This window comes from Morone saxatilis, unplaced genomic scaffold, assembly GCF_004916995.1.
Source record: "Morone saxatilis isolate NCDOM2014 unplaced genomic scaffold, NCSU_SB_2.0 Contig17, whole genome shotgun sequence".
Classification (NCBI taxonomy): Eukaryota; Metazoa; Chordata; class Actinopteri; family Moronidae; genus Morone; species Morone saxatilis.
In genome coordinates, this window is record NW_023339729.1 from 9321745 (window position 1) to 9335137 (window position 13393).

The window sequence follows — 13393 nt, forward strand, 5'->3', positions numbered from 1 at the left end:
GTTATTCACTTCACCTGTCAGTGCTCATAATGTTGTCTGACCGGTGTGTGACCACTGAATAGACACTTTCCCAAAAGGCAATAGATCACGATAGGCTATAAAACTGAAAAGCAAACATATATGTATTGCACTGTATTAAGCAGTAAACATTGGTATGGGTGATGCGTTTCCATTCACATGCCCTACAACGGTGGGGAATCGTAGACACACCGTCCTTTTTCTTACCCATAACTCTCTCCTCTGCTGTTGTAGGTGACCGGGAATTTGAATTGTTCTTAAGCAACTGAGTTAAAGGATGCAAGCAGGTTTTCCAGCTCCTGTGTTTCATTTGTGCTCACCATAGTCTGACTGGCTCACAGGCCAATCAGCTTGCTGTCTAATCTCAGCACGCTGCATTTGGAACTTGCACTTCTTCTTTGGTGAATCAGATTCAGAATCAGAAATACTTTAATAATCCCCGGGGGGAAATTACTTAGCATTGCGTGCATCAATTTAGACTACATACTTTAATTGAGTGTGAGCTGGTGTCATTAATCCCTGTAAACCCATTGTACACACTGTGTCCAGCACTAAATAGCAAAGTTACCAAGTGGTTGGTGAGAGAGTTGGCGAAAAGTACAGACAGGCCAACAAGAATTCAAATATTATATCACTATGTTGCTCTGTATCTGTGGCCTGTGTAAGTAGTCATTTCTTTTCTAACAAATAAACCATCAAAATTGCCAATAAATATGCCAATAATGGCAGTCTGTTGAACAACTCTAACTCCGCCCCCCTTTACACCTTGCATTAAAAAATATCAAGATTGTATCTAGATGTTATTTTTACCTGATTACATTTACACCTGGTATTAATATGTGTCTCCAGTGTCTGCATTGAAATGGAATCACTTTGTCCAGCTGAAATGTTACAGCACGGTATGCACTATTATGACTTTCAGGCAAAAGTAGTCGCCAGTTAGTCAACGCTTTCGGCTGAAAGCTGCGGAACGATGTGGCAAATTGTATAAATTAGCAGACTAGCTGCCGTTTTCTACCACGAGGCTGTGACTGGGTTTACAGTCGAGAGTTTTTCCAGAGCGAATGAGGCGGAGGCTACGTGACTTCTCCTGTGTGGTATTGTAATCCTGGGTTGTGAATTTGGGGATCGTGAGTAGCGCTGCTTCTGCTACGTCGAGTCTCTTCAGCCTCGTCTCTCTGGGACGCTCTCTGAACTGAGCAATACTGAACATGACGTGATGATGTGAAATACAAATCAACTTGCTGCAAACTGGCTCCTTTCTCTCTATCTATCCCCCTCTCCCTCCTGTCAGAGGCTGAGTTCGGTCCCAGCCGTGGTCACTGGGAGGTTAATGAGCCTGTTGCCCACTTGACGCCCTCTGGCTATGGTGCTCATTCCGGCCAGGCTCTCCGACAGTCCAGAGCTCCTATGCTAGTGGTGTAAACAACCACTAAGACTCTTCTCGTTGTTCTCAGTTTACCTGACCATTAGGGGACATCCCTAATTATTAGAATGCATGAAACAAATAAATGACTGTATAAGGATCATAAAAAACCAAGTATGGCTGGCTGACGAGCACAAGTGCCGTTATCTGCAGATAAGCAACAAAAAAACAGCGAGCCCGTCTCTGTGAATGAAGGGTAACATTAGACAGCCTGCTGCATTCTTATTGGTGCACTGATGCTGATGAGGTTTACTCCTTAGGTAGTGAAATTTGGTACCCAGCCCTGCATTCTTCTCTATTTTGCGCTGGTCCAAGAAATTACACAGAGATCGTAGCCACCTGTGAAGCTGTGCTATTGACTTCTAATACATGTTTGAAGTGGGAAACAAGCCGTCTTTACCTTCCAGTTTGTGAAAGTTGAGTGCTGTCTTTTGCTTTTACCTTAGCTTTGGTCGGTGCCACCACTGTCCATTTAGAGAACCATCTGGATGTGTGTACGCAACAAACTGGTGAGAGAGGATAGTGACGGGACCTTCATGGATTAAAAACGGCGTGGCACACCGAAGTACAGTGTTGTGCAAGGTCACACTTAACAAGAGCTAGCTCAAAATTCTGTTCAGAGATTAAAATGAACTAGTTGAGTGTCCATGCAGTGATTTATTTTTCTCTGTTTGGTATAGTTTGCACTAACTTTCTTCATAATGTACTCCTTTCTGTTTTAATTTTACTAGTTTATATTGAGTTCAACAGTGCTTGACTTCAAGTTCATTAGTTGCAGATATGCTTAGTTCGTTATTTACCAAAAACATTACCGCGTTCAATAAACAGCACTTTTAAGCGGGTTCATGCACAACACTGCCTGCATGCACCTTAGAACATTTGATTTATTTCAGGCTGCAACAGGTATGTCTTACCACCCCTTTACTTCTCTGCTTCTTGGTACTTACTCAGTCTGCTGTTAAATTAGTCGTGTTATAATATGCAGATATAATAGGACCCAAGCACAGTTTAAGTAAAGTTGTATGGATGTAGATCTGTTACCCATTGCCCATTATGTACAGTATGTACAGAGTAAGATGTATGTTTTTTTAAATATGTGTTTGTAGCTAGGCAGGCGGTTTTCTTGAGAGTACCACTTCTATCAAATGGCACGTGTTCTTCATTGAGTTTGATTCTGTCTAGTCTGCAAGAACAATAAGAAGTTGGACAGCCTTTCAACAAAAGCAGCTGTCACAACAACAGTAAATTACTGCGTCCATCACACATGGCAGAGGCACCACATGTCTGCAGTGATTAATCAGTAAACCTGCCCCGCCTACTTTTTATAGTTTTCACCAGATACAGCTGGGACTCAATGCACCCCGTGGGACAGCACTGGGCAATACTGTCATCAGCTGTAAATAACTGTGTAAAAAGACACCTGGAGCTTTGCTGTGTGCCCCCTTCACCCCGGGGTTTGGCCTTTGCCTTTTGTAGTAGAACCTGATTGGAGTTCCTCGTCCCATTTTGGGATGCAATGTAGCCCGTGAGAGGTGTTTGCGTAATTATGTGTGTGGTAAAGCATATATGCTTGTAGTGTCTCTACTGTGTTTTCATGTAGTTAAGTTTGCGGTGTGGGGAGGTTCCTTTTTGTTGTAGTGGCAGAGTCCCGTCTCTCGACTGAGGCCATATGTCACTCTGCAGGGTCCCTGATTTCCCCTTGCCCCTCTGCCCACAGAAAAATCCATTGGTAGTGCCAGTAGGTTGTCAAGATGTCTCGACATTGTAGTGACTTATTTCAAATAGGGACAGTGGCAGTTGTTGTCACCGACGCCCGGAGCTGCTGTATTTTTATAGATCCCATTTTAATCATAGTTTGTAAATGGCTTATGGTCTCCAGCTAATAATCTATTTTATCTGGCAGAAGGGTGTGTATGGGTAGGCAGTGTTTGTCTTTATGGCTGATCAAACCGACACAAAACCTAACTAGTGAATAGGGATGGGGATCGATCCCCGGTTCTTTAAGGACCCAATTCCAAATTTCTCAAAACCCAAAAACCAGCCAGGTCCGAGCTTATCAATACTGCCGTTGAGACTAGCGACTAGAGACTAATTTCAAGCTAAAACAAAATGAAACCTCTGTACAGTATGTACATACGGTCTACTGTAAAACTGAACTAGCCTCTCTCATTAACACAGCATTAGTGCTTCACTGGGAAAAGTTAGCTAGCTAGCAGCTACAAGTCATTGTTAAAATCATGAGAGAAAACGTGATCAATCATCTGATCGCTTGCATCTTCCAGCTCCGCAGCTCAGAAATGTTTCACCTCCAATTTAGACCATTTTAATTTAGCCATTAACCTGATTCATATCTACTAGATCGCTAACTAGCTGGACCAGCTCAGTTGTGAACAGTACAAGAAGACAACGTAATAACATTAATGTTACATAAACTGGGACTTCGTATTTATTTTCTGGCAGCAAACACAACACACATCCTTTTAAGTAAGTGATTCTCCAACCTGAACTTAACTACACACCTAATGGCTGACTAAAGTAAAGTTACTATCCCTCACACGCCGGGAAAGAGTCGTTTCCTACAGCAAACCAGCACAGGTTACCCACAAGCCCACCTTTCTTAAAGGGGAAGGCTCGGCTGGTAACACAAAGGGGCCGTTAGGCTGTGGGGAGAGGAAGGAACAGATCCTTTACTTAAGTAAAAGTACTAATACCAGAGTTTGAAAATACCCCTCTACAGTACAGTGAGGGAACAACAGACGCCTCTCCTCCACTGCTGAAAATAATCCTAGAGGAAACGTTGAAATTAATGTAAAAGAAAATCTTATTTAAAAAATCGGATTAAAAGCTTATTAATCTTTTTATTTTGTATTTACTATTGCTCTATTTCTTCTATAGCTTTAATAAAGTAAAAGTATTTTTTTATCTGATTAATCGATACAATAATAAATTACTTAATTAATTGATAGCTTCAGCTTGAGTCATGTCATTTAAATCCAATAACTCATTTACAAAGATTGATTTTCTAATGAGATTTTTTAATTCAATTGAATTGCCTGCCAAATGCAAATTGTTTTCGATTGTTATGATACTCTCCATCATTAACAACAAGCCTCCACGCGGCTCACCTGCTGTTAATAACGAACGAAATCGTGGGTGAAAAAATACCGAACGTGAGTTGTGCTTTTTGGAGCGACTTTATAAAAGTTACTGCAGAAGAAAAACAACAGAAACACACAGAGACGCAGAGAGAGAGACACGGCAAGCTTGTGCGTGTGTGTGTGTGTGTGTGTGTGTGAGAGAGACACAGACTTGTGTGGGGGGAAAAAAAATGAATGATCCCGATTCCCACTAGTGAGTATTTGGTACATGCCTTACTGAGATCTCAGTTCATCTCCATGTGTCAGTCATGGCCGTGTCAGTAAACCCACCCACAAATACCCAAATGTTCACTTGCCACTGTGCAAATGGCACCTTCAGTCAGGCAGACCGTAAGCTCATGACGCAGCCGCTAATGGAGCCATTTATGCTTCTGCTGCGGGCAACCAGAAAAACCCAGAGAAAAAGAGGGGGAGCAGCGGAGCAAGCAAGGGAAGATGGAGGGTGGTGTGTCACCACCTACCCACTCCCTTGTAAAGCGATTATAACAACACCCTCTTTTTTTCTTTTTTAGCTGGCTTAGTTTGCAGCATGAGTTAATTTTTTATTTTTTTATGTTACTCGTGTCCGTGGAAACCACTCCACTCCAGTTTTTTATATATGAAAAACACAATACATCTTTTAGGAATTCCAATATGTCCTAAAGCACTTGGCTAAAGAACAGCTAGAGCCAGCTGCTTTGGGCAGACTTGATTAGGCTTATTATAAACATTAAATTTTTTGCATCTGTGACTGGACATGGGATGTGCGTGATTAGTCGACTAGTCTGTTACACATTACTGATCTGGCTAGTCAATACCAAATAGTCGGTTAAACTAATTATCATTTATTATTAATGTACAACATGTAGTTGTGGCAGCTCCCTCTCCCTGCACTAATGCCACCGCTGGTTTTAAGAGTCCTCTTTGTCCCAGCAGCTGTTTTCACTCTCTACCAACTAACCTCACCCAACTAATCTGTTAGAGACGACACGTCAGGGGAAAGAGGATGGTGGAACTGGCGTTGAAAAAAGGAAATAGAGTGTGGTAGGTTACAAAGACATTGAGCATGTACAAACTAACGATCACATACTGACTGACAGGCGATGTTTAGTTAGCTAATGTAGCGTTAGCTTTCCTTGCTCCCTGAGAGCTGTAACATTATCCTCTGTAACTTCACATCATGCCCTTATCAATGTTTTGTTGTTCACAAAGTTAATCCAGAATTGCATCGTGTATCAGGTTCTCCCACAATGATTCATCAGCCAGGAGAGCGATCTCTCTCTTCGTCTAATAACACGAACAGCGTCTTCATCTAATTTCAAATCATTTACTGTGTTATTCTGCGGGATATACTGAGTAACTTGTGAAACCTGGCTGTGTGTGCGGTTTTCTTAGTGTTTAGCTACTTTTAGAGTAGTTTAATCATCAGCAAAATCTGTCACCAGAAACATCCCTCAACTGGACCTTCTTACATTTTGACTGGGAGAGATGTTAGGCCTGACAGTCGCACATGCTCTGCAGAGTAACACAGAAAGAAAGGGAGCGAAAAACGTCATTTGGCATTACTTAAAAGCAACAAAACACACCTGGTTTCAGTACCATCAGGGTGCTCCAATTGATCGCTCACTGATGGTTATCGGCAGATATTTGCTCTAATTAATTTGATCAGCAAGCTCTATAAGCGCTGATCCGAAGAGCTGATCCACTGACGCATTTCTTTCGTTCCACAGGAAGATTTTTTTAGTTATTGCCACACATAGATTTACTTGGGGGGGCTGCCTGGTATATTTACGGTGAGGGACTCGTTTTGGCATTTTGCAGAGAGTCGGAGAGAGTCGGAGAGTTGGGAGAGAGAGCAAGCTGGATAGGGAGACGGTAACCGCAAGCCGGTGTATGTGCAGCTAGAGAGCTGTAATGATGTAGTAAAGGGAAAAGCAAAGTGAAAGTAGCTTGTGTGTGGTAACACTAAAACACTAAAATAAGGTGGAGAATTAAGTAGAACTAAAATGGTAAAGTATGAAATAACCTAGTTAAGCCACGCCCACTGTGAACACAGATACTAATGCAGAACAGATACAGCTCATCCCTAGGCAATACGTTACTTTGACTTACTAATTAAATGGGTATATGAGACATAATGCCTAGTGTGGATAATATACAAGAGAATAGTATAGAGAGAAAGGATATAAAGTTTGCTGTTCAAGAAGTTCACATGGAAAAACATAGATCAGGTGTCCAGACAATAATGTTGAAAAACACAAGAATGAGTGGCAGCAGATCCATAAGGCAAGAGAGTGACAAGAAAATTGAAATCTGAAGAAAAAAGATAAGAGACAAGATAGAAAACTGTTGAAGTTGAGAAGATAAAGTGGCTATAATCAATATTTTGATAATAACAATAGATTAATTGGCAGGGTAAAAAAATGTGAAAGGGGTCGCTATTAGCGATGAACCTACAGAGAATGATCGCCAAAAACCCGCTGTACGCTACCTGCTCAGCACCAAACTGGATACAAACAAAGTTAGCTGGTGAACATTGTGGAGCAAAGAGTTAAAGGAGAATAAACACTGTATCTGCACCACAGAGCGCCTGTCTCTGTCCGTCTGCAGAGCGTGTTAGCTGTGAGCAGTTATGAGACTGTACAGGACGGGCTCTGTCAGGCTGGGCAGAAGTGATTTTCTTGGTACTCACGGTACTGTAGAAAAACCAGTATTGTCATGTTTTCAAAACCCTGGCATCGACTCTGACATCCCTTTGTTAGTTGTTTGTGTCAAGCTCTGGAGACACAGGTGAAGTGGGCACTGTGGGTCTAAAGGCAGTAGACGGGAAGGAAAGTTAGACCAATGTCTATCTATCCATTTGTAAGGCCTGTCGGATAGCAGTTAAGTAAAAAATACTTTGGATTCCGCAAAATAAATGTATTTAAAGGTAAGCAACTTCACTTTCATAGAACTGACTTATTTTATTACATTTATTTATTCTACATTCAGATGCATTGTGTCTCACCAGATTGTTCCATATTAAAATGCAGTCTCTGCATCATATCGTAGCCAATGTATCTAGTTACGTATTGGATCGTCTTAGAAGGGAGAGAGTGTTTTTTAAATCTCTTTAGTTTTGTCAGGTTATTGCAGGATACCAAGACTGCAATTACAGCAAAACTATTTCTATTTCCTTGTGCTTATAAAGGTGAAACTGAAGATATAACCCTGTGCTATAGAATAGAAAGCTAGCTATAGACAACAACCTCATATGTCTTCCCATTTCTTGTTTGTCATTCTGCCCTCTTCATTTTCTGACTTAAGGAAGCCAAAGAGCTGCCAAACTTGTGATTTTAAACTGGATAGCGCAGCCTCCATTTCAGTGTCTTTGCCTGCGGGTGCACTGCTTTGTGCCTTCATATAGCTACTGACACGAGTGACGTAGGGCGTAAAACCAGTAAAGCCAAAAGTAGATAGCGCCCTCTGCTACTTGTATATTAAAATAATATTCAAACATATTTAACTCAAAAAATGTGGTCCTGTTTTAATAATTGTTTGATTTAATAGTTTTCACAACTTTAACTTGCAGCTTGGAGACTACAGGGCTTAACTTAATGAACATTTACTCAGCTGATACAGTTCCAAATAACCAACAACAATCTCTACAGGAGACCAGAGCTGAGCAAAGTTTATTTTTAAAAGTGCTCTGATTGATCAGTTGACTGATATTCGCTGTAATTAGTTTGGTCTGCAGTCTCTGTAAATGCTGTGAAAACATTCAAAACATGAGCTGTGTTTCTTGGGCGACCTTTTTAAAACTTACCACTGACCAACAAAGTAACGGAGCAGACACATACAGCCTGGAAATGGAGAGAGGAGCACAGAGAGTCGGGGGGCGGATCAGCTGGTGTCTGAGACAGAGGTGAAGGTGATCTGTATTAGCCAATACTGCTTCTCGTGATCGGCCTCAAAAACCAAAACACAAAGTAGTTGTTGTCACTGTACAGAAGCTCGTTTTGCTTTGCAATCTTTCGACAGCGTGTGTGCGTGACTGAGTGTGTTGCTGCTGTATGTAAATGTACTTTATGTACTAGAAATGTCCTGAGGCTGCATACATACAGCTACATGTGAAAAAGAAATGTCAAACTGCAGGAATTAATTTGCTTGGCTGTAACTTTGATTATCCAGGTAGCACTTTAGTTAACCTAGAAATAATATACAGATTTGTTCCCCCACTGACCAACTGATTGGTTGAAGAGTAGGTAGAATTTCAGTCGACCAAGATTTTCTTTGGTTGACTACAGCCCTAATTCCCTGCCATAACTGAACAGCCTTTCATCAGATTTTTCCAACATCTCCTTCCAACTTCAGATGTTATTACTCAATCCAAGGACCCATAAAGTACTGTTGAAAAAGCAGAGCGTAGACTACCTTCCCAGAACTAACTGGCTTTCTTGCTTTCCCTTCTGTGATAGTACACAGAAAGTGAAGAGCAGGCAGCCATGCTGCACCTGTCTCTAAGGCCAGACACTCTGCCCTCGGGCAAGATGACAGACCTCCCCAGTCTGGACTGCTGCTGGGGCTGCTTTTGGGTGTATTTATAGCCACCAACTCGGACGGGAGCCACAGGGCATATAACACAAAAAAAGTAGAGAAGCAGTGTGGCGATCAGTCAGTTAAGGAAGGCGGATAATTGGTTGAATGAGCATAAGAAAGAAAGAGTAATTGGAAACAAATGGAAGCCAGGAAAGTAAAACAAAAGGCTACAGGAAGAGAAGAGAAGTACTCAAAGCTGTGTCCCCCCCCCCTCCCATGGTTGGGGTTCCCTGACTGCATGAGGCGCTACCTAACCAAAACATTGCTTTGCATTTTTGGTCTCCAGCCAAGGAGCCTGGGGGCAAGGTTGCACACTTTGTGTGTGTGTGTGTCCTTTTCAGAAATAAACGCAGGGCCAGGCTTGAGAGCATGCGGTTGAATTGAATGCTGCTGCTCTGGCTGCTGGTTAGAGGAGGAGCTGAGAGGAGCGAGGGAGGGAAAGACGGATGGTCCCTTCAGCCTTAAACAAGCTTCCTCCACATGGAGCACCTGCTTGCCTGATGCCAGGGACAGACAGCGGGCTAGCGTGGCAGATCTGGAAGGCTGTGTTTACTCAGGGAAGTACGTAGGCCAAGTGCCCTCATTAAAGGTTGGATTCTGACTGAATCTCAATGAAGACATCCAGCAGCAGCAGACGACAGATGGGAGGGTGACTGCCCCACTCTGTCTGCTCTGTTCTGTCCTCTGCTATCCTATAGCATTAGGGCAAGGCCCTGTTCATCGTATGTTAATAACTGAGCTTGATTTGATTTGGATATGTCTTGGATTAAGTGACATTGCTCAGCTCTCAGTACCTTCATCTGTGCAGCTGTAGTAAATGACCCTTTAAAAAAAAAAACCAATAAGAATGTGCTGTTTTACATGATAAACTGAGTAAGAATCATCAGAATTCAGACGTTTCATTTTAGTGTAACGTTTGTATTTGACTGACCAGATTCTGATGATGACGTTTTGAGCCGGCAGAATGATGAGTTCAACCAGTGTTTTACTGATGGAGCACTGTGTTGGCACCCATGCTTGAATGAATGAGGGGGAGCTGAAGCCATTCTGAACACAGCTTTAAGCTTATGATTTCACTGGATAGGTTAAAAAGCTATCATTTCAAGAAAAGCTGTTATTCCCTGCCTGCGCGACCTGCACATGCAAAATATCCCATATACCCTACCATACTAATTGAAAGGATTTTTCATCTGGCTTGCTATTACTCAGTGATAATAAGAATTTGGCAAATGTGTTTGCAAGGAACCGGATTGCAAACAGAGTAGTGGTAAAACAGGAACCAACCACTGGTGGTCAAGTTAAATAAAGAGCTGCAGGTGACAGGTGTTTTTGATTACAGAGTCAGTGTTAACATGCTTCTGAAATATCAGAAAGTTAAGCCATGGCAACACCTTTTACTGTGACCTATCATATTGAAATCCACTAGCGCCATGCCGGTTGTGATCACAGTTGTCTGTTTTACACTTGAGTCTAGTTTTAAAAAAGGAAAACTACCACTCAAGAGAAACTCACTACCTTATGCCTACCTCAAAACCAGTATGCTCTCGCACACCAAAGTCAAATGGTGACATCCCCCAACTCTGGGGTAGGCAATCTGCAACTCCAGAGCTGCAAGCGGCTCAGCCCCTCTCCAATGGCTCCCTGTGGCTTTGACTAAAAATGATACGTAAATGAATAAAGTTCTCACGTTTTCTTGTTTAACATTTTCATTTGTAATTGATTTTAAAGTAGCCATTAGACGCTGAATCCAAACCAAATAATATTTTGTCAACTAAAATGTGCATCATATGTTACGTCCTGACCGGGCACCTTTTCCTCTTACCAAACCTCACTAGTGGTGGCTACTAGTCTTGCTTCTCCATAGTTAGGTTAGCTGTGGACTCCAAATCCCAAAAAAGGGAAAGGGAGAATTTCATAGTACGTGGACAGATTTGTTTGCTTCATCACCAACACTGCTCGCTTACTGGTATGCTTCATTTATGGCAAGAAATTAGAATTATAAGGCACAGATATATTTTTTATTTCTTTTTTGATAGTAAACGTTGCTGACCCCTGCCCCAACCATACAAGCACATCTCACTAATTGATTAATCATAGAGCTGGTATTCTTGGTCTAGGATAGCTCTAATGCGCACACATTTCTTCTCACTCTCTTAGTCAGTTCATCTCAAATAAATCATGGCTTCCTGGGGTCTCAGCATTACGCTCACACCTCTGGATGGTGTGACACAAATATTCCTCCACAGCCCAGCAGGAACCCAGAGTGCTGCTGGATTCTCTCGGTTGTCACACTGTGTCTGTCAGTCAGGAGTGATGCTCTTATCGCACGTCTTGTTTCTTTTCATGTGCTGCAGGGACAAGGCCATAAAGCAGCACCAGTTAGCATGTTTGCTAATTAATGAAACATTTGGACTGAGCTGAGGAGTAAGATGGTATTTGTTTGATTTTTGACACCAACAGTTATGTTTGTTGAATTGTGATTTGAGTTGCCTGTGGTACATAAAGAGAAAAATGGACTATGTAATGTATTTAATTTCGTACTGGCTTATTTGACGGACCACAAAGTCGGCGTGGATTAGAAGAAGGCAAATTGTTGAATCTGTTAAACTTCTCTAAAATCTGCTCAAATTAATCAAATTAACTTGTTTTTCTTTCCTCTTCCTTCTCTCCTAGATCTGGGGTCACTATCCTGGGTTGATCTGGAGAATGACCTCCCAGATGAGTTGATCCCTAATGGAGATCTGAGCATGATGGGTGGGATGCCTTCAAATGGTGGAGCAGCACCTGGAGCTGGTGGGCCAGGTGGTACCCCGGCAGGCCTTGGCGGTGGTGGCGTCCCGGATGCAGCCGCCAAGCACAAGCAGCTCTCAGAGCTCCTTCGAGCAGGTAGCACCTCCAGTATCACAGGTGCAGGAATGAACTCAGCTAGCCCTCAGCCTGGCAGTATGGGGCCTCAGCTGGGCACACCGCTGGGAAAGAGCCCCCTTGGCCAGGGCTCCCCCAACAACCACCCGTCCCCCCAGGCCCAAAAAGCAGGAACACCAACTGGAATAGCGGGGCAGAACAATAACAATAATACTGCAACCATGGCCTTGAACACAACAGGCTTCAGCCAAGCCATGATTAACAATAGCCAGGGCCATGGTGGGCTCCTGGCCCAGGGAGGGCAGCCCCAACCTGGGCAGGTGATGAATGGTGGTCTCGGACCTGAAGCTGGGAGAGGACGGGGAGCGGGGGTGGCAGGCATGCAGTACCAAGGACCCACAATGCAGGGAGCTGCACCAGGACCAGGAGGAGCAGGGAGTGCGTTGGCAGAGACACTCACCCAGGGAGGGCAACAGATGGGGGCTCACGCCACCCTTGGTGCAGCCCAGCAAGCAGGCAACATGAACAAGGCGAGTCACATCCCAAAACAGTCTTTAAGTATAGTCCTTGTGCATGCACATTTTGAGGGGACAATGTATGGAAGCATACATGTTGCTGGCTGTTACTCATTATTTGCACAGAATTATTCATTTGTTATTCATAGAATGTGTGGATGGCGGATGAGTGGAAACCATTTCAAACAAACGAATGTGATCTATTTGGAAGGGCACAAACTCCAGACAGACAAACTTAATAAGCTTGATGATGCCATTCAAAATGATCTTGTTCTGTCTCTCCTCTGTTGGTCTGGCGAGGGTTTTAGGCAACTCTGTGCTCCAGGCTCATGCCGAATTATCAACAATCAGTCAAGAAACTTCAGTTATCCTCATTAAGAGTGGGGCCATGGTTTTCATACAGTAGCTCATTTTTAATTTGCAAGTATGTGATAATTGCCAAGTTTCATGTATCTCTTAATTGGCTGCGTAATGAGAATGGAAAAGTTCCATGGCTGACGATAACACCACTCACACTTTGTCTCAAATCCTGGAACATTCACTACAGCAGCACGCCAAAGCCTTTAAAGGTCATTGATAAGTAACATCACTGAAACCCCCAACACTCAAAATTCAGTGTTCTTTTTTTTACATGTGTGCTGTATGCATCTGTGTGTGTATGTATGTATGTATGTATATATATATAATTACTCTACTGGTTGCTCTATTGGCTATATAGTCTTTTCCCCCCTCCTCTCATTTTCAGTGATGATTGTTCAGAAATGAAATGTACACACCGCACTTGGCTAGCTTTTCTCTCACTTTTGGCAAGGAGCTACTGTTGACAGTGCAGCCAACTGCTCAGTCATTGTTAA

At 42.8% G+C, this 13393-nt stretch overlaps 1 protein-coding gene across 1 annotated transcript in view; it reads left to right on the forward strand.

The window, feature by feature from the left end:
- crebbpa (CREB binding protein a) overlaps positions 1 to 13393 on the forward strand; it is a 41722-nt gene that overhangs the window by 3372 nt on the left and 24957 nt on the right. Inside the window, exon 2 of the mRNA XM_035659609.1 lies at positions 11833 to 12554. Coding sequence (XP_035515502.1) covers positions 11833 to 12554 — 722 coding nt within the window. The remainder of the gene's footprint in view (positions 1 to 11832; positions 12555 to 13393) is intronic.